This window comes from Desarmillaria tabescens (genome assembly GCF_030435595.1).
Source record: "Desarmillaria tabescens strain CCBAS 213 chromosome Unknown EV420scaffold_5, whole genome shotgun sequence".
Taxonomy (NCBI): Eukaryota; Fungi; Basidiomycota; class Agaricomycetes; order Agaricales; family Physalacriaceae; genus Desarmillaria; species Desarmillaria tabescens.
Window position 1 is genome coordinate 1,591,037 of NW_026848304.1, and position 19,525 is coordinate 1,610,561.

A 19,525-nucleotide genomic window follows, 5' to 3' on the forward strand; every position below is an offset into this window, starting at 1 on the left:
TGAATATGTTGGTATTCTCATTTTCCGTTCTTCTCCTCGAGTTGAATGTAGCTGCTGCTAGTGTTTCATCACTGATGGGGGCTCGCGACGGGACCCACTTAACTCAGGCTCAAGCTGAAGCCCTTCTCATTCCTGCGGGAATTACTGCCTTTTCCACTGGGGGATGTACAGATAAGTAAGCCCCGTTAGATCACATTTCTACTGGATGCGCCGATATAAGACTTGGAACAGGAACAAATCAACGTGTACGTCGTACGAGGGCATACGTTCTAGCACAGTCAACGGGGTCATCACGTTGAAGCAGGCCTCGGGCTCTAGTTCACTGGTCATTACCGGTGGCACCGAGGTAGGTCACGCCAGCGGAACATACTCCCATGCAAATGGCTACAAAGGTTACCCTTTATAACTTGCTTGTAGTGTATAGACCGCGTCCTAACTCATTCCCAGTGGATGTTCGCCATGCGTCGGTGGTCGACAATTATATCAAGACGCATTTTACTCGAATCGCCAATAGAGACGGATATCCTCAGTGGCAGGCCGCTAGTGGGAATATCTATTGCGTAGGTTTTTGATTTTCGTCATCGAACACCTTTATTCAGCCTTTTGTTTTACATAGGATGAAGGATCGCACTGGGACATCACCTATTATTGAAGGTCTCCGCCTTTCTGTTATGTAGTAGTACCTGATATGGTTTTCTAAAGCGGATCCTTGTTATACAAAAACGATTTTCACATTTCGCAGTCGGTCTCTAAATGTTGAGCATATCTAAATTTCACCGTGGACAGCAATACCGTCAATCACCGTCGCAAGAAACTTCGTGTTCATGATTTCGGACACTGGGACCGTCATGATGTTTTGCGAAAGGACGACAAAGTCTGCCCGTTTTCCAGGCTCTAGTGAGCCTAGAACTGATTCAGTAAATGATGCATACGCTGGGTCGATGGTCATGCCTCAAATACGACGTTTAACATTCAGCAATGCGTAAAAATAAGACGTGCAGGCTTACCGCGCAATGCCTCAAGACGCGTTAATCGTTGCTCAGGGAACCTGTAGGATCGCGGGCTATGTATTAATGTAAAGATGGAAACCGCATCAGGCTTACCATCCTCCTGGACCGTGGGGTGAGTTTCCATCCAACGATACTCTTGTGATTGCAGCGTAGAACCCGGCAAGGGGATTCATCGTCTCAACAGGAAAGTCAGATCCAAGAGTAATTCTGGCTCCGCTATTTAGCAGACTACGGAAAGCGTATAGTCCCTTGATGCGCTCTGGACCCTATGGAATATTTCAGTGTTGCTTGGAAGTGCGATTGTAGGAGAGGTGACTCACAATATGTTCCTCCGCATACCACATATCATCAATAACATGGGTGGGCTGTACACTGGCAATGACTGTAAAGCATAAGACTGAACTGAAACCATTTTTACAGGGTAGATTAGCCTACCCCCGATTTTCCCCGCACGCTTGATATCAGCCTTCGCCATGATCTGAGCGTGCTCAAGACGTGGCCGCCTTGCGGCAACATTCACATCCTCGAAAGCGGACTCTAAGGCATCTAGGACGATACCGTTGGCACGATCTCCGATTGCATGGACGTTCTGTGTAACAAATGGTCCTATGTTCTTAACACGGGGAGTCGAGTACTCACGACCTGCCAGCCATCACGGAGGAAGAGCGGGATGACCCTGTTAATTGTTGCCTCAGACACACGCATAAAGCCGTTTGTGGTCGGATTGTTAGTGTAGGGTTCATATAACTAAGATGATCAGTCTAGACCATGAATAGGTGACAATTTTGCCTACCGCTGCTCCACCTGTTCTCATGGAACCTTTCAATTCGTGTAAATGATATGGCGTTTGACAGAAATAGCACAACGAACCATCCCCTACGATCTTCACGCTGCGGGCACTGAACCTACGGTCATCTGACAATATCTGTGGTTTGGTGATGTTACCCCAGTATTCCTCGCCTTCGTCATAGTTTGTCATTCCGTACAAACGAATCTACGTAACAAGCTCAGCAAATATAATTGGCGGCACATTGTTGAACGTACCGGCAGCTTTCCGGCAGCAGCTTTTCTAGAGCGAGGTAAGTGTTGAATTCACCATTTATCACAGTCGAATACCTCTTGAAGAAGTCTAGCTGCCGGAAGTCCAGCTTAGCATCATGGATGGACGTGAGCCCGTTGGCCAAGGCATTTCGTACGGTAGTCGAAAAGCGCCGCTCATAATCCTCCTCAGTTAGAATTGGAACTGGCAACAATTCTTGAGCATTGTCGAGGAACACACCTATGAAATGCGCTGTCAACGTGAAACATAGCAGTGAATGACACAAAGTTCTTGCCGGCTGGTTGCCCTTTCTTGTCACGAACAATCACTCCGCCTTCTATGGTATGTGGGAGGGGACGGATATCCTGGAGAACGCGGCCAGAGACCCATGTACCGTGCCCGTCCTTGCTACGCAACATCACAGAACGTCCACGAATGACTATACTGGCATCGAGATCAGCCTGTGTCGTTTAAGAGAAACTGTTATAAATGGTATAAGCAAGACGCACGTACTGCGGTCGGGAACCTTGACTCTGGCCAGGCAGTGTGATCCCATCCCCAGCCCTCAATGACCTTCGACATGTTGTTGTAAATATCTGGGTTTGATACGATGTAATTTTCGACAAAGGAAACCGTCTCGGATATATTTCTTCCCATTTCAAGAGGTATCTGACGGTATAGACCATAGTGCATAATGTGGGCATGAGATTCTACACATGGCAAGCTTTGCAACATGGTTTACAGGGAGATATGAAGTGTTGCATACCGCTAATTCCTGGCACAATCATAGCTCCATCAGGAATATACCTGACCCGTAGAGGCACAGTCGACGTCCTTCTCCGTTGTATAGCATCTAATGTATTTCACCGTTAGAATGACATGCGTGCATGTGCTCCGACCCACCAAGATCTCCCGTGTCGGATATGAAAGAATCAACGACAAGTATACAAGACGTTCGTGAGTTAAGGGTATCGACGATGTAGATGTTGCTTCCGTGGGAGCATATCGCGTATGTCGTCGAGTCGGCAGGATTACTGAAATCACCAAAGAAGAGTAGAGCAGAAAATACCAGAGCAAGAAGAAGGAGTGCGATACGGGCAAGGGGTGTGGTTAGTCGCCGCCTAGGCAGAGCAATCCGACTATGCACCAATTTCTTGTCGAGCGACGACATGTTGAAATTGGGCAAAGATAGAGCGTGGGGGTCAGGGTAGATAAGATGGGGGCCGAATCCACGTGCATTGTGGCCATGTCGGTAAACTCCGGCTATATTCAGCCTGACCCTTCCTCCTCACTAGTTCGTATCAATGCTGGGATCCTGGTTCGGAAATCCTTCGCAAGAAAGTAATTTGTTTGATGATCCTCCTACGCCAATAGAAGCTCCCTCGGGTCCAGTCCGTTCTTTGACCTCAAAGTTACGCACCCCACATGATGCCATTCTCGCTGACCTTCATGGGGAATATGTCGAGCAAGCCGAAGAGGCTGCAAAGAGCCGTTATTTCAACGTACCATCGCGGCATACAGAACCTCTTCGTGACCCATATGATGGATCTGTAGTCGGCCAGGTCGTACCCGCCGATCCACTGCTTCATCTTGATATGCGAATCCCATACTATGATCCCAAAACAGACGAACTGCTATGGTCGCATTTGTCCAAGGTATTGGAACTGCAAAGTGAAATAGCTGCGCTACATCTTGGGATGGAGGTTATTGGGACGAAGCAGGGAGACCAAGCAAAGGGCAAAGGCAGAGCAAACAAAGATGATACGTGGGAGGGAAAGGAAGACAAGGACAAGCATGATGTTGATGATGCAGCAGAGGTTGGAGAGTACGAGCGCGTCGATGTCAGTCCAGAGGCCGATGAGGAGAAACAAAACAGGGAGCGAGAAGCAGAATTTGCCAAACTTTCGCATCAATTTGAAGGAAGAAAAGAGGGAATCCTGGAAGTCATGAGCAAAGTGAGGCATCTCCGGCTTTGCTTGTTGTTTGATTGACCGATATTTTCAGCTTGACAATCTTTCCAAGGCTCTCACCGACTTTCATGCTCTTCAAGAGCCTAAAATCGATTTCCCTTTACCTCTCAATAACGTGTCCCCGTCAGACACCTCGTCCAGCTCCATATACAAAGAGAGGATAACACCAACAACAAGCCTGTCGACAATTGTGCCCCCCGCTACTCCTACGCGTGCGAATCCGCCCGTCGTTAATCTTATTGTAAACACGCTTGAACCAGGCTCACAGACGCATTTCATCGACAGCCCTGATTCACTAGCTGAACATCATTTTAGGCCATAGCGGGAATGGGGCTACCTTCCGCAGCCACCAAGGTCCCCATCTATGATTTCCTATGTCCGCCATTGGAATGAGTCAGGAGACAATGAAATGGCGACGATCCTGTTGTAGGTTTGAGGATCAAGGATTGACGAGAGCTCGAACTAAGTTTCCGGGCGTAACTCTTCACTTTAAATATTAGGAGTACTTAGTAGAGGCGAAGACGCGGATATCAATTATAGAACTTTAGCTTTAAATACGAGTTTTGAGTGATGTCACCAACGTGTCCCTCATCCACTATCTCGTATCAACAGCTAATTCAGGAGCGACTATGTCAGCCTCTTGCAATAGTCGGGATTTCCGGCAGGATTCAGCGCCCAATTAGGGAAGTTGATGACGCGACCCCCAGCACCTCCAACCTACGAGAAGATCAGAAACTTTTGGCAAGGTCGAGCATACTTTTTGACTCGCCGCAAAACTGTAGACGAATACCATGACTTCTGTTCCACCATCAAGAGCAGCCGACATCCTGAACTTGACTGTCAGCTTGTACGAGGAATTAAATTTTTAAATTTAAATCTTACAAGAAGTTGTACTTCCTGAACCATCTCGGGTGATACCTTCTCAGGTAGAACTGACTAAACATGCAGAGCAAGAATGTATTGAAAACCGCGGAGTTGATGCCTCCCGAAAGAGCTCCGATTTCACTGCAGATCATCGGTGTAATAACACCATCAAAGTGAAGTTTGGGATACTTCCTATGGAGAAGCCAGAACGGAACGGGAACGACGAGACCAATGAATATTGACATCGGAATTATGCCATATCGTCCGGAAGGTTGGTACAGGTATTTTGCAAGGCCACCCCAAGTAATTGCATCACTGAGATACATAAAAAATGCGTTTCGAAAGAGATCATAAGAAGAGAAGTGTGGCAAAGTACCTGTTGAAAGACTGAATAGACGCTCCAGACCATACATTTGTACCCTGTATACTGAGGAGGATTTCACGGTTGGAATTGATAACAACTTTCATGATGATATAGTTGAGAATGGCGCCGATGACCGCACCACCGCATTGCCTAGGAGCCATTGAATAGAAGCATAAAAGATCAGAGCACAAATGGTTACATGGTAAACGTTACTCTGGGAGGGAGCTTCGTGTATTGTCCCATCTTCAGGTCCCGTGTCATTGAGCGGCCCTGCTCGGTGGAATTGTAGGCATACTGGTCGAAAGTGTATCAGTAAACATAGTTGAGGTCTATGCGAAGACGTTTACCATCGTGAAGTACATATTTGCCTAGTCATGAGTGGTTCAAATCAGCCAGGTGGAACAAGAAGCGAGACACCGTACGTGAGGCTTTCCGGGCACTAATGCTGCACCGAGCATCTATCCAATATAATAAGCATCCAAACAAGTGGAGAAAGGTAAGTCACATACTCTAGCAATGTCCTCAGTCCCTGGAACGTAACTATGTGCTGATCAGAAACAGAAATGTGCAGACCAAGATTAAAATGATCACCATAAAACAGCATATAACGTCGATATAATGGGCAAGAAAATCGTGGCAAAGCCTACGGCGATGAAGAACGCCCACCTAAAGTCTCCCTCAATAATCTGCATGAACGGTAAGAGATCGCGCTCATACCAGGGCAATAGCGCCTCGCCAGTGTAATTTGTAGCAAGTGCCATGGCTATAGATGCTACAAACATTCCAGCGTACCACCACATCGGCACTTCGTCGTACACTTTCATTCTCTCATAATGGGCTGACAGTTGCGACATGATCCATGTCCTGTTAATTATAAATTAAGGCTCACCATCATCGATTTTATTGGCTCGAGCTATTTTGATAGTATCCCACACCTGCTTACCATTCCAGAGAATCATATGTGTGACAGTGGCTCCAAACGATAAGCTCGCGCCAATCTTAGATATGACTTGGGTACCAGCCATGAAAGGAAGGCCAACGGCTTCAAGCTTGGTAGCGTTGATCGAGTAGTCTGCGTCCAGGATAAGAGTTTGGTCATACTCCGTGCCATTTTCAAGATAGAGCAGCTAGAGAGGCAATGTATTATATAAAGAGAATACAAGCAGCGCGACAAAGCACACCTGGGTGAGGAAGGGAAAATTCTGGGAGTTCCACACATTGTTTGCGTATACGCCAACGAAGCTCAATCTAACGGAGGTGAGATCACCGTCGGGACATATCCCAAATGTAAAGCATTTGACATACATGCAAATGAGTACACCACCGAACAAAGAGAGCTGGGTTGCCAAGGGTTGAAACAGAGCACCGTAGGCCGATCCGCCAGACCCTACATAGTTCCAGTCGAAGCAAAGTGAGAAAAGACCAAGACCTTCATTGCCAGCGGCGCCACCAAAGATGCGAGTTACCCAGGCGCTATCCCGGCGAGCAAGACACATGATAGAGACACCCGTAAGCAGAGGAGCGATATATTCTGGGAACCATTCCCAGACGACTGATACATACCATTAAATATCAGATCAAGGTGTCAGTAGTTCAAACACGGTACCCACATGCGCCGCCGAACAATATCCAGAAAAATTTAATCCTTTTTTTCTGCAGGAAGTTGTTGGTGTTACTATGAAGGACTTCGAACATTTGGATTGTAGGGATCAAGTTCGGGAAAACGATAAACGTAGGGTATACCAGGAACGAGCGCATCATCCCTACAATGATCTTCAGCTTGTATTATCTGCTTGGATCATACATCTACGTACCAGCTAATCCATAACCCAATAACTGGCTTCCAAGCAGCGTAAAAATAGCAATGGCTGGATTTGGTTGGAATCCATAAAAAAGATCATCAGCGGAGAAAATGCTGATAGCCAGAGCACCGTGCGTGGCGGCCGCCGACATGATGAGGATACCCACATGCTCCTTTATATTGAACGGGCCGGGATTGATAAAGCGCCAAAAGGCGCTGTTCGAGGTTCGCAGAAGAGGAAGGCGATTATTGGGCCCCGGAAGAATTTCTTCCAAGAGCTTGCCGAGACCGAAAGCGGCTGTTTGAAGGAAGAGTTGGGAGACGTAGACAGTTTGGGGGCGGAACGACTGGTCAAGTGGTGGGTATGTAATAAGAAGCCTCGAGAATGGAATACTACGTACAAATATCTGACTTAACACGGCGCCGAAACACGACAAACCGATGGAGCAGAACCATAGACGGAAGGTCCATACGGGAAGAGTGGTGTCATCGTCGAGCGAAATAAGACGAAGCGACCAGTCTTCCGCAGACACTGCAAACGCAAGCATCAGGACACGAGGAAATCAGGCATACAAATCAAAAAAGCGAACCTATTGGCCTTTCTTTGCCATCTTCGCCCATGTCAATCGCACGTCCATCCTCGAACACGCCCCCGATATCCGCAAACTTGACAGAGACTTTACCCTCGGCTCCCTTCTCGAAACTCTTCTCATCCTTGAAAGAAACTTTCTCGTCTTCAGAGGAGGCCGAGCTAGGAGACCCTTTGTTCATCGCAGGCAGCGTATTCACATCCTCGACTAGGGGAGACATGACCGGAGAAGGGATGAGAAGAAAGAGATCCTATAAAATTGGAATGGTTGATGACCATGGTCATATAGCTCCTTGTGAACAGATAAGAAGGAAGTGATTGAGAAGGAGATAAGTGCATTAATCCAGAACTCGGGACGTGAGAGTCCGATATCAGGTTATCGGCAGGTTTGCATATTAGAAAAAGCCGGTAAAGATGCCTTAGTCCTGAAAAGTGTGACCTAGAATAGATACTCAATTGTCAATGAGTTCCTGGGCAGTATGGTTCAATACCACATGAGCATTAAGAAGAGTTAATGCCTTAGATAGCGATAGTTGTTTGCCAGTCCCGTCGGTACTCCGTTGCCAGCTCAGCAGTAGGACAACGGGCCGAAGCAAAACCTTTCACTAGTTACATCTGAAGGTCCTGCTGGTGCAAAAGACATACCTGTCTGAGGCTCAGGATCCATGAGTTCGCTAATTCTGGAAGAAGGCGATAAAAATATGAGGGATCCCCGTTTGAGTGAAATTGAAAACAACGAGAAGATGAGGGAAATTCGAATCATATCACAAGATCTGAAACAAGACGCGGTGCAAACAATTCGTAAGACGACTTCTGAACCCCAAATTACTCTCACCATTCAGTGAGAACAACAAGGTGAAGGTGTGGTCCGATGTTGCCCTCTAAGGGACCTGGCTAACGGCACTGCCACTATGTGGATGATCTCCGATGAAGCAGATGATTTGCAGCTTTTCATTCTGTAGAATGAAACCTCGCGTAACACGCAAATAGAAGGAAAAGACTGATCATGCTGCGGCGTCTTCGTCGTTTCCGAGCCGCGGATCTGAATCGGCTTGTCCCGTCAACGACCAAGGTTTAGCATGAACAGTATAAGCACAGCACAACGTGCGGCTGAGCGTTCACGTCACAGTAATGATCTCCACCAACTTGTGGAGTACGCCAGCGAGAGCAAGTACAACGTGGAAAAGGTGAGGTAACTAGCACATTTACGAGCTCCACAAGAGTAAAGCCATACCCAAGCGTGGAGCAAACTAGAGCAAGGCGAGGCGGCTGTAACAAGCACAATAGCACATGCAGGCGGCGTGGGTCAGACGACGCTGTTGTCTTTGGCAGGTACAAGCTTGTCTGCTACTCGTCTGTGTGAAGGATCTAGCGTTTTGCCGTACAAGTAGAAGCCGAATAAGTTAGCAGCGCTGGACGGGTCTGTCGCATTGCAGCATTATTATTCAAGCGTTGCCTGACAGTGTCGGATAGAAAGAACCTGTTACAAGCAGACCCGATGCCGGGGCGAGCAGAGTTGTATTTTGACCGAAAACGGAAGTCTGACCAAGCTCTTGGTCTCCGACGCTACAGTTATCTTCTCCACTTCTCGTGTACATCGCCAGGCAATTCGTCAGTACCTTGGAAACCTTTCCTGTATTTGGCTGCGCAATATACATGCTATTCTGACTCGGATTTACTGCGCTCCCGAAGCAGTTCATTGATATAAAGACAGTTCTAGGTCACCATCAGGTCACCGATGACTTCACCAAAACTTTTCAATCTACCACCTGTACCTCCAGAACTCAAGTCTTTGACACCCTATCTTCAGCGCGCAGATGAGCTGAAGATGAAGGAGCCCGTTATGGCCTACTGGTGTGCGTGTTGCGACGTTTGTCCTTCTGTGGTATGTGCTCATTTATCTTAGGCGCGTACTACGCCGCGCAAGTCGGTATAGGTCTGAAAGCGAAAACAGTCCCTTGTCGTAACTTTCTCTTCGAACTCTTGGGCCTTTTAGAATCCATGAAGCAAGAAATAGGACCCAACGACGCAATCGACATGGAGGCTGCAAGCGCTGCATATGTCGAGAACTTTGCTTTGAGAGTTTTCAATCTTGCCGATAACGAAGATAGAAAGGGCCAATCAACCAGGTTTGTTTAGTGCGCTTCGCGTACGCTCTACGGCGTCTGAACGTTTCCCAGATCGACAGCGAAGAAATTCTTGGCTGCTGCCCATTTTCTTGACGTGTTGAAGACGTTTCCGAAGAGTGAGGTGTCAGATACTGTACGTACACTCGCAGTTACGACGGAGGGTATTGAGCTGATAGTATTCACCAGAACGAGGAAAAGATTCGATACGCCAAATGGAAAGCTGCAGATATAGCCAAAGCTTATCGTGAAGGTCGTAAGCCCATACCAGGGCCTGCAGGCGGTTTACCCGAAGAAGAACCTGTAGCCCCGTCCCTCGAAGACAATTTTCCTACCACCACGTCGATTTCGCCTACCACCTCTGCAACTCAAGTCGAATCATCGTCGCGCAGCTACTCTCCGCCTCAGATACAGAGGTCATCGCCACCACACATCTTTGCTGAAGATAGGCCACAGACTCCGCCTCGAAGGGCCGTATCACCTCACCTTGGTGTGGATCGTCCAGGGTCTGAATGGGAGAGGAAGGTCGTGACACCCGGGAGCTGGAGTACAGCAGCAACACCTGGTGCGGAACCCGTTGACAGCTTATCAGTAGGATTGGACAACCCAGAGTGGATGCCAGAATCACCTACGTCCGGTAAAGGGAAACTTCACGAACCTGCAGATGATCTTCAAAATAGTGCGGGGACCAAGAACGTGCATTTTTCGTCATCTGTGGTTGGTGGATCTTCTACGGGAACTAGATCTCCGGAAGTATCACCCAAAGTCAGCGAATTTAGCGAACATGTATATTCTGAACCTCCGGTTCATGGTTATCAAGGACAATATTTTGTTGAGCCGCCTGACTCGTATTCCTCCCTTACTCCATCCGCACCACCAGCACCACCCTCTATCTCGACTTCATCGCATACACTTACCTCAGCTTGGCATTCTGGTTATACTTCCGTACACTCAGAACCCGCACCAATGGAGCTCACACCCGCAATGGTGACAAAGGCGCAGAGACACTCGAGATTCGCCATCAGCGCTCTGGATTACGAGGATAGGGAGCAGGCTATAAAGGAGCTGAGAACGGCGCTGGAAGCGCTGGGAGCTTGACAGTTATCCAGACATCGTTGGGATATTTTCTTTCGTTGTTATGCATTGTTATGCTACACATGTACTTTCTAGGACATCATTATTGCATGCTTTCACATTTCATTGCCACCGAGCATGGGCAAGCGTCAACCATCCCCCTGCAAACCGCGGAGACTGTTACAGTGGCCCTGACATGTCCATCTCTCGCACCTTCTGTTCGAGCTCTCGAATCTTGTCTTTCACAGACGTGGTGGATCCAATAGTCGGCTTCGTTGGAGAGGCAGCAATGTACGTATCGGTCAGGGGTACAGGAGGAGGTCTCGTAGCCGTACTTGGTTTCAAAGTATCCTCTCCGTGCGCGGCTTTACTGACAGGCGGAGTCGTCGACGAACTGTTGTTGAGCCTTTCAATTTGTCCAGCGACTTGGGAAACAGTGGATCCTCTTGCTCGTGTTTTAGGCACTGGTGCCGACGTAGACAGTTTAGGCGAGCTATCCTTGGGTTGTTGGTCTGGCTCAGTGCTCAGCTTCTCTGCATCGTGCACATCTGCGGAACTGCATGACGTCTGACTGGATCGCGATGACCGATTACTGAAGCCCGAGTTGGAATCGGACTCCGAAGAACAAGAGGATAGCGGCTTCGGTATATCGAGAGAAGAGGGAACCAGCTGCGAGTTCTGTTCTTCCACTTCGTCTGGGATCTCAGCTCTAGGACGGAAGTACGAGTCACGGGTCGATATATCTTCGGCTGCGGACTCTGATTCTGCGGATTCTAGCGTTTCGTCACATAACGGCCTGTCGAGCCGGTTCAGTCTGCCCTCCGCACCAGCAGCACGTAGCTTCTCTTCTACACGCAGAACAAAAGATGAAGGTCCCTTTTCCACTTCAGGTTGCGGTTCTTCTGCGGGAGGCCGAGGTGTAACACTGTAAGGATCGACCGCTTCCTCTTCGAGTGGTTGGAGCACGGTTGCGTTCAAGCCTTCCTTCATGGAAGCGTAGTACAAATCTGCGAATCGGTTGCCATGTTCGGCATATCTAGAATCGATACTCGCCGAGGTGATAGCATGTTGCACGACTTCATCTGTGTCATCGTATACAGAGAGGTTTCCTCCTCGGAGCCTGTCATCTTGTGCAGCCTCAGACGTTGAGCGTCCGTCGTTTGAGATTTCACCATAAGGGTTGCTCGGATCCATCGCTGCTTCGTCACTTGAGACATAATCAGAATGATCATCAGAATATACATCGTCCTCGTATTCATCCAGTGACTCCAGGACACTGGAATCACGCCTATTGGAACCATAGATTGGTCGCTGATCGTCGACAGTTTGTCCTGCCGGCAGAGGGTATGTGGGTGGAGGATCGATAGAGAGGAAGTTGATGATTTTAATAGGCAGCTTCACATGGACGTCTGTGCCTAGAGAACCTGCACTGACAGAAACTCGTAGGGTGTATTCCTCTTCCAAGAGTCTTCCTCTGGGCATGGTCAATGCATCAGGCTATGTTTAGTCAGCCCAGTGTGAGATGGTAGGAGGGACTACGCCCACATACAGGTATCAAAATAAAATGGCAGAACTCCTGTGCATCGCCTGGTGGTACACCTGTCCACCACCCTTTGGCGCTTGCATGACCTCTCGAGCCATGTTGACCCATCTGAAGCGTGCTCTCGGCGATCTGTTTCTCGGTCGTTGTCGTCTGACACGCATCCGGATCCTGTTCCACATTTGCACCCTCAACATCGAGATACGGCCGAGGCTTGAAGATCACGGTCGAACGTAAAAGTGAAAGGGTCACACTCTTGACCGTTTTTTTCGTGTGATTTGTGACGCTAGCTTTGACGCAACATTGTTGGCCTGCAACCCAGTAAAGTCGATGCAAAGAGGCAGATAATGTCACTTTTCCGGATCCACCCATGAAAAGGCTCTTCGTAGCGTGTGCCTGGAGAGGAACTGGAGCAGGAGCTAGAATTGTTGAAGGATTGAGACGTGGCCAGATTTCGCAGTCGCGATAGAAATGGGCGATGGAACGCTTGCCTGTGTCTGATTCTTTCACCTTGATAGAACTAGAAAGGAGAGGTCAGCTTGATGAAAGCAGAACGATCAAGGCTCACTCACAACATTGCAATATAGCGTACAGTTATTCCGGAGTGAGGGTGCAACATTCCTTTGGGGTTACCGGCATCTCCATCCAAAGGTAAAGCCATGGAAAAAGGAAAGACAAAGACTCCTTCTTTTGCTTTGGCAAAGCCTTCATCGTCAGGAGCTGTTCCAAGCATCTCTTCGAATGAGCTAGAAACATCGGAGAGAAGAGTAGATGTTTGATAGAATGTATGTCGATCATCTTCGCCATTGATACATTCAAACCCGACGACTCTAATCTTGCCACCAGAAACCAAAACAGCAGACTCTTTTCTACCTGGTTTCCGAATCCGAACTTTCACATGTCCTTGGAGAAAGCCGCCTTGAACGCAGGTCTTGCTGCTAAGAATGATATCGACTTCTACACGCGCGCGCGGTTTCGCCTGCTCCAGAGATGTCTTGTCACCTTGACTAGTCCTCGTGGAGGAAGGGATCAGAGCAGCACCAGGCTTGAGACGAGAATTAGAATTGCCAAGGATAGACTTTAGCTCCGCCGCGTTTCGTCCAGCAGTAACGCCAACGCTGAGAAGGGTACCATGTCGAGACAGGGCGGTTTCCTCTGCAGATGATGCCTGCGAATTACGAGGCTGGCATCTCCGCCAGATGGTGTCGTGAATGAGCGGGTCAGGATCCATCACGATGCGTTCACCCGTCTTGAATCCAGAGGTTCCGCCACATACATCAAGCTCTACCATGGCGCCACCGTTCTCTGCCTCCAAAAGCCCTTTCATAGAAGAAATTGACCTGGACGATCCGACCTGCGATCTTGCTAACTGTTGCTGATGTGTCGCGTATTCCGCGTTGTTTGATAAGTGCGGCAGTCCCGAGGGTTGTGTCATAGAATCTCCAGAAATATCGAATGTTGAACTTTGTCTAGAAGGAGGGAACGTGATTCCGAGGCCTACAGTCCTGTTCGACGAGGTACTGATAGAGGACATGCTTGTCGGGAGGAAGTAACGATAGTGAATTGTAGAATTTAATGAGCGATACGGGTTGTGTGCACAGGTCGATTAGGGTCAGAGTCAGAGTCCACTGAACAGGTGTCTGTGGGTGTTTGTGGGTGCCAATTTCCAAAGCGAGCCGCGACGCGACAAACAAGCAAAGCCAAATAATGGCACAGCTCCTTCTCACCCTCATGTCGGAGAGGACGGCAAAAACTTATACTCATGCTTCTAATCGAGCAAAACCGCAAAAGGAGAAGGAGAAAGAGCGGAAGGTAGTCTTGAAAAGTGTTCTAGACAACCCGTTTCGCATTCGATGGTGCGTCATCATCCTTTTATTGCAGTAATACCCACAAACGACGACTTTCAGGCCCTCAGTACCAGTGAACTTGCAAAACTTGATATTAGCACAAGTTTTATTACTTGTGGAGGGCGTCTCAGCAAATAGACCGCTCGTAAAACGCGAGCGTAAACACCGCAAGAAGTATATCCGGAAGCTGAAGGCAGACAACAATGCGTCTGCGTCTCCTGCAGTGTTTCCTAATGAAATCGATTCCGAAGCCACATCTGCGTCTGTGTGTGTTGATGCAGTCGTGACTTCCAAACGAAAAAGAGATGGAAATGATAACCAGGGATCTGAGAAGAAAAAGCGGAAGACAGGTGGTTCTATATCTGTCCCAACGTCCTCTACGCAGGTGGATTCCAGCGCCCCTAATCCTCCGGTTTTGACCGTGACTATCAAACGGAAGCGCGAGGTACAGGAGGAGGAGGAGGAAGGCAGTGAGAAGAAGCGGAAGACGATTCAGTCAGAAGATGCATTTGCTCCCCCTGCAAACGGACACAATACCGAAGTTACCCATGGCGACTCTGTTGATCCTCCTGCGAGTGTTTCTGACGATGCCAATATCCTTCCTCCATCTCCTGTTTTGAAACATCTTGTCGTCGGAATCAATGCAGTTACAAAACGTCTTGAATGCCAAATTCAAGCCGCGCGACACACGGTCGTTATTTCAAGCTCAGGTTCAACAAAAAAATCTCCCGAGCTACCCCGACCACTCAAGTACATTTTCGTCTGTCGTACTGATGTTGATCCACCCATCCTCATCGACCACATCCCACATCTCGTCGCTTCCTTCAACTCTTGCAAACCATCCGAACCTATCAAACTTATACCCTTGCCCAAGGGCGCCGAAGTCACCCTAGCAGAGTGCTTAAATATACGAAGGATTGCTGTGTTTGCCTTTGACGTATGTTTTTCACCACAGGCATTTATTTTCCATATTCAATGTTGTTCAGAACGAAAGTGCGTTTCTGTCGGCGCTTTCTCCTATTTTAGAAGCTGTGCCCGTAATTGCTGCTCCCTGGTTGGTGCCACAATCAAATGCATCCGATAAGCAGATCGTCCCAACCCACATCAAACAAGTCCGCACTTCTGCGCCCAGGGACATGAAGGCAGCGAAGGCGAAGAGAGTGGCCGGCAGGGCTGCGGCGAAGCAGAAACAGAGGAAAGATGGGGGAAGAGACGGAAAGTGATTCCGAAGGTTGTCTAGAGGACATTGATTTGACTTTCCAGTGTTATCTCCAATGATTATCCGGCAGGGAGTATTACGGCCAGTCATGTTCTTGCCTTTTTTTTGGAAATGTTCAATGTGAATGGGGGCTTCTTCCTCCTCGTATATAAGTACCTGAACAAACAAAGCCTCACAGTTCGAACTCAAAGTCTCATTCGACCTTCTCATTGACTCGGCGGCTACCCACCCATATGTTCGAAAGGGATTTCTCGAATACGTACATATGCCTAAACGAACGAAGACATTATATCAAGACAACGTCAGATGGCGGTTATGGTATAGTCTCTCGAACTCCTGGAGTCTTGGATATCCCTCAGTGCAATTACAGGCCATCAGTTCGAGATAACCTCCAAAATTTCATCTTGGCCAAACTTCTGACACTTCTGGACAATGTCTCTACAAGACCACAGAAGGGTACGCGAATGGCTAGGAACTTGAGGAGACAACGACAACATCATACAAAAACCACTCTACCAGTATCCACCATCGTAACTTCAGCCGAGGTTATCTCTACCAACAGGCCTCCCGAAAAAGTTGTCGCTTCTTCGTCGGTTAATCTGAGGCATAAGCGCGATTCAAATGAAAAAATCTGTACTGTGAAACGAAAGGCAGTAGAATCAAAGGCTGTTGTGCTGCCAGGCGTATCCGGTACCAGCTTTTCTAACGCAATAGCTGCATCTAAGCGTCGACTGGAGTTGGAGGATGATCCGGGCCCAATGAAGAAGCAGAAGACTCTGCGAAGTTTTGTATCTTCACTACCTGCGCAGAGCGAGCATGTTGCCAGTACTGCAGACCTTACCGCGAAGCTCAAGCGGAAGAGGAACTTAGAGGTTAACCAGAGTGCCAATAAAAGGCGAAGGAAAGGTGAATCTAGTGTCGAGTTGACATCGGGGACAAGTGTTGTGAGTGCTGAGCCAGGTCTTGACGCTCCAAGTCTGACTGAGTTTCGTGGCTAGGGCTCTGGAGGACACCGTGAGGCTGTTGGGTCGGTCGGTGCATTTCTATCTATCAGCTCTGATGCAAGTGGCGTCGGACCCTCGGACAGCGCCGCCGAGTTGGGCCTGCAGGACTCTGAGGAAAATCGTGTATTGGAAGTGGAACGTCATGTTGGCATTTCCTCTACCAGTGACTGCTCTGCTGGACCTTCGACTGCTAACATTTCAGACTCAGACGGGGGAGATTACCGTGGAAATCTGCGGAAGATAACTGGTGTCGCAGCAATATATCGCGCGACATTGGGTGTGCCTACAGCTGGTGAACCCATCGCTGAAGTTCCCAGCATCTGATCCGGAGGCCCTGCAGTCAATTTTAAGCGAAAGCGTGTATCGGAGGATGGCAAGGGTACCGGGAAAAGGCGACGGATAACAGAGGGGCCTATGGTACCGATTTCGTGTGCATCTGTGGATGGGCATGACACTAGACAGACTGGTGATATGACTTCCAGATTGTCGAAGCAACCAAAGCGGAAAAGGGACTCAAATCATGATGACGGATTGAATAGCAAGAGACAGAGGACAATCGAATATATCGACGCGACGCTGGTAGCATCTGCAAGTGCTCTTAATATCAACGCAGTCGCGAGCCTTGATACCGGAGCGAGGATAAATCACCAGTCTGAAGTGGCTGTCTCGAGCCATGGTCAGGGTTCCGTCCCAACCGTCGACTTGATCACTGCAACTTCGTTATCAGAGGGCGGCACTGGATTTTCCAACAATAGCGCAGCAGATGGAACCTCTGAAAAGACCGTCATACCTTCCACTGGCCTTGTCATTGGTGTTAAAGCAGTCCTGGAACGCTTAGATTCTCAGATCCAGCAAGCCCAAAACATGGCTACATTTGCGAGGTCAGGTTCAACTCGATACAAAGACTACCCCTGGCGTCCACCATTGATACAAATATTCGTCTGCCCAGCTGACGTTTGTCCAGCGGGCTTCCTTGATAAAATTCCTCGTCTTGTTTCTCGTTTCAATTCATGCAAGCCATCTGATGCTGCGCCGGTCAAATTTGCCCAAAGGAGTCGCATTTATGTTGGCAGATTGCATGAAGATGCGACGGATTGTTGCGATGGCTTTTGATGTAGATGTATCTTTAGTATCTTTCCCTTTGTCCTTACATATGAGGTTTTCAGGGCGGTTTCAAAGGATCATCAGCACTGTCATCATGCCTTGAAGGTGTCCCTGTCATTCGTGTAGGTCGGACACGAAAGAATAAGGGTCAAAAATGTAAAATGTCAGATTTGAAGGGAAAACAGCATGTACTGTGAAAGGGATTGAGGCTTAACATACCGGGACCCTCTTCTGGCCACCTGAAGGTTGTGGTTATAATATCTTGGAAAGTGTTTACTACCCCGTGTATGCACTTGTCATAATTTCACGACGCGGTTAGGGTCACGAAAAGCCAATTAGCAACCGGTGATCACACAAGTAGCCGTTCCTTCGACTCGTCGACAAGCTGGCTAGGCCTTTGTTTTTCGACCAAGGCTTCCGCCCGTCACCTCCCGCTTTTCATTGTGCTGCTCTTATCAGAATATAATCGTCTCATTCCTGCAATGTTTATTGCGATAATAGGTACAGCCTCAGCAGGGAAGTCCACTGTTGAGGAGTACCTTGTGGCTAAGGAAGGATTTACACCTATTAGGCTGTCCAAAGGAACAAATGCAGATGTGTGTGTTCACTCTGGTGTATTCCTGTATTTAAATGCTAGAACAAAACAGGAACTCCCGGAATATGATCAACTAGACGCTCGTTCTTTCGAGTCTTCCTATTCTTCTGGGTTTCTCCAAGCGACAGTACCCGCAGAGACCTCTCTTTCATCGGACAAACACCTTTCCTTCCTTTCACTTGATCCTACGCCAATTCACTCCCCAGGATCTTATCGTTATAAGAGCAATCTTAATATGACCTTGACCTTTGACACGCCGTCGGCTATGCTTGACTATGTGACACGAAATTGGCGGACGCGGTTTGTAACTGTCGATCTCTGTACAAGAGAGCACGTCGAGCGATTCATAAAACGACCTTTCTTCATGCTGCTGAGCGTCGATGCGCCGATACTTGACAGGTACCGCCGATCAAACAAGTGAGTCCTTTCGTTTAAGCGGGGAACCTTATTAGAGCCGATTTGTGCATCTTACCTAGCCAATCTCTGGAAGATTTTGTGCGCGCAGATGATGAATACGTTTTTGGGCAAGGCATACAGGATTCAAAGAAATCACTGAAGGGAATGAATGATCTAGTTCATATCAAGATTATCAATGATTTCCGGAGCGTTTCTGCTCTCCATTCGCATTTGAATGATCTTAATCTACTAGACCCGTGTCATCTCAGGCCGGACTGGGACACGTATTTTATGGTATGGGCTTGATGCTATGATAGTAGCTGTCTGATTTTGATAATCTATTCCAGACATTGGCGTCTCTAGCTGCTGAGCGATCAAATTGTATGAAACGGAGAGTGGGCGCCATTTTGGTCAGAGATAACCGCATCTTGTCCACCGGGTGATTTATGACTAGGTCGTGATTGCTACATCTTTTTGATTATTCTGTCAGATATAACGGCACCCCAAGACACCTATTGAATTGCAATGAAGGCGGATGCTCGCATTGCAACGGAACAGCTGTACTCAGCGACGATACGAATCATTGTATATGTCTCCATGCGGAGGAAAATGCGTTACTAGAAGCCGGAAGAGAGCGAGTCGGCGCCGGATCAGTGTTGTATTGCAATACGTGAGACCTCTTCCAATTGTTCTTGTCAACTGTTGTTTTACTTGCCCTTTAGGTGTCCTTGCTTGAAATGTACAATTAAAATCATACAGACCGGTGTAACAGCAGTTGTTTATAATTTATCATATAAAGTGTCAGTTATCTTGCGGATCGTGTGATGTATTGCGAACTTAAATTTCCTTCCCAGAGACGCAGCGTCGGCACAGCTGTTCAAACAAGCAGGAGTGCAACTGCGGCGGCATCGCCTGCCAGGCCAAGATAGCCATCCTTTCGATCTAAATGGCGTAGAAGAAGTGTAATATTTGTATCTTATACC

The 19,525-nt window shown here is 48.1% G+C and overlaps 9 protein-coding genes across 9 annotated transcripts; 6 read left to right on the forward strand and 3 right to left on the reverse strand.

Annotated features, from left to right (window-relative positions):
- Positions 1-5: 5 nt before the first annotated feature.
- Positions 6-750, forward strand: EV420DRAFT_1514993 (uncharacterized protein; the record flags this gene model as incomplete). Its single annotated transcript, XM_060471867.1, has 4 exons — positions 6-175; positions 232-392; positions 448-560; positions 617-750. The coding sequence occupies 4 exons, from the start codon at positions 6-8 to the stop codon at positions 650-652; spliced, it is 480 nt and encodes a 159-aa protein (XP_060336627.1). The 3' UTR covers positions 653-750.
- On the reverse strand, positions 751-3,250 carry EV420DRAFT_1515016 (amidohydrolase family-domain-containing protein). The gene is made up of 14 exons (XM_060471868.1): positions 2,953-3,250; positions 2,816-2,902; positions 2,563-2,759; positions 2,345-2,510; positions 2,127-2,289; positions 2,055-2,079; positions 1,881-2,004; positions 1,804-1,829; positions 1,650-1,757; positions 1,446-1,599; positions 1,331-1,392; positions 1,104-1,276; positions 1,008-1,048; positions 751-951 (listed from the first exon to the last, which is right to left on the reverse strand). The coding sequence occupies exons 1-14, from the start codon at positions 3,218-3,220 to the stop codon at positions 767-769; spliced, it is 1,779 nt and encodes a 592-aa protein (XP_060336628.1). The 5' UTR covers positions 3,221-3,250; the 3' UTR covers positions 751-766.
- A 103-nt stretch (positions 3,251-3,353) lies between these two features.
- EV420DRAFT_1637699 (uncharacterized protein) lies at positions 3,354-4,341 on the forward strand (the record flags this gene model as incomplete). Its single annotated transcript, XM_060476746.1, has 2 exons — positions 3,354-4,004; positions 4,054-4,341. 2 exons carry the CDS (start codon positions 3,354-3,356, stop codon positions 4,339-4,341), a joined length of 939 nt encoding a protein of 312 aa, XP_060336629.1.
- Positions 4,342-4,443: 102 nt separating this feature from the next.
- On the reverse strand, positions 4,444-7,858 carry EV420DRAFT_1720224 (OPT oligopeptide transporter; the record flags this gene model as incomplete). Its single annotated transcript, XM_060479747.1, has 17 exons — positions 4,444-4,736; positions 4,789-4,846; positions 4,902-5,198; positions 5,260-5,397; positions 5,447-5,541; positions 5,595-5,615; positions 5,670-5,705; positions 5,757-5,787; positions 5,839-5,913; positions 5,965-6,085; positions 6,137-6,374; positions 6,429-6,495; positions 6,553-6,799; positions 6,858-7,010; positions 7,062-7,395; positions 7,450-7,580; positions 7,639-7,858. 17 exons carry the CDS (start codon positions 7,856-7,858, stop codon positions 4,647-4,649), a joined length of 2,352 nt encoding a protein of 783 aa, XP_060336630.1. The 3' UTR covers positions 4,444-4,646.
- A 1,325-nt stretch (positions 7,859-9,183) lies between these two features.
- Positions 9,184-10,968, forward strand: EV420DRAFT_1515027 (Vta1 like-domain-containing protein). The gene is made up of 4 exons (XM_060471869.1): positions 9,184-9,493; positions 9,544-9,766; positions 9,818-9,899; positions 9,953-10,968. The coding sequence occupies exons 1-4, from the start codon at positions 9,376-9,378 to the stop codon at positions 10,859-10,861; spliced, it is 1,332 nt and encodes a 443-aa protein (XP_060336631.1). The 5' UTR covers positions 9,184-9,375; the 3' UTR covers positions 10,862-10,968.
- A 1,210-nt stretch (positions 10,969-12,178) lies between these two features.
- EV420DRAFT_1262944 (immunoglobulin E-set) lies at positions 12,179-13,812 on the reverse strand (the record flags this gene model as incomplete). Its single annotated transcript, XM_060467143.1, has 3 exons — positions 12,179-12,334; positions 12,387-12,897; positions 12,950-13,812. Coding segments are annotated over 3 exons (1,530 nt in total), but the record flags the coding sequence as incomplete, so codon positions are not given.
- Positions 13,813-14,000: 188 nt separating this feature from the next.
- On the forward strand, positions 14,001-15,615 carry EV420DRAFT_1515033 (uncharacterized protein). The gene is made up of 3 exons (XM_060471870.1): positions 14,001-14,233; positions 14,285-15,161; positions 15,211-15,615. Exons 1-3 carry the CDS (start codon positions 14,085-14,087, stop codon positions 15,445-15,447), a joined length of 1,263 nt encoding a protein of 420 aa, XP_060336633.1. The 5' UTR covers positions 14,001-14,084; the 3' UTR covers positions 15,448-15,615.
- A 26-nt stretch (positions 15,616-15,641) lies between these two features.
- EV420DRAFT_968277 (uncharacterized protein) lies at positions 15,642-16,866 on the forward strand. Its single transcript, XM_060484186.1, has 3 exons — positions 15,642-15,761; positions 15,814-16,387; positions 16,442-16,866. Exons 1-3 carry the CDS (start codon positions 15,709-15,711, stop codon positions 16,769-16,771), a joined length of 957 nt encoding a protein of 318 aa, XP_060336634.1. The 5' UTR covers positions 15,642-15,708; the 3' UTR covers positions 16,772-16,866.
- Positions 16,867-18,381: 1,515 nt separating this feature from the next.
- EV420DRAFT_1262228 (cytidine deaminase-like protein) lies at positions 18,382-19,508 on the forward strand (the record flags this gene model as incomplete). Its single annotated transcript, XM_060467110.1, has 6 exons — positions 18,382-18,563; positions 18,623-18,836; positions 18,890-18,981; positions 19,033-19,212; positions 19,265-19,342; positions 19,397-19,508. 6 exons carry the CDS (start codon positions 18,382-18,384, stop codon positions 19,506-19,508), a joined length of 858 nt encoding a protein of 285 aa, XP_060336635.1.
- Positions 19,509-19,525: the final 17 nt, after the last annotated feature.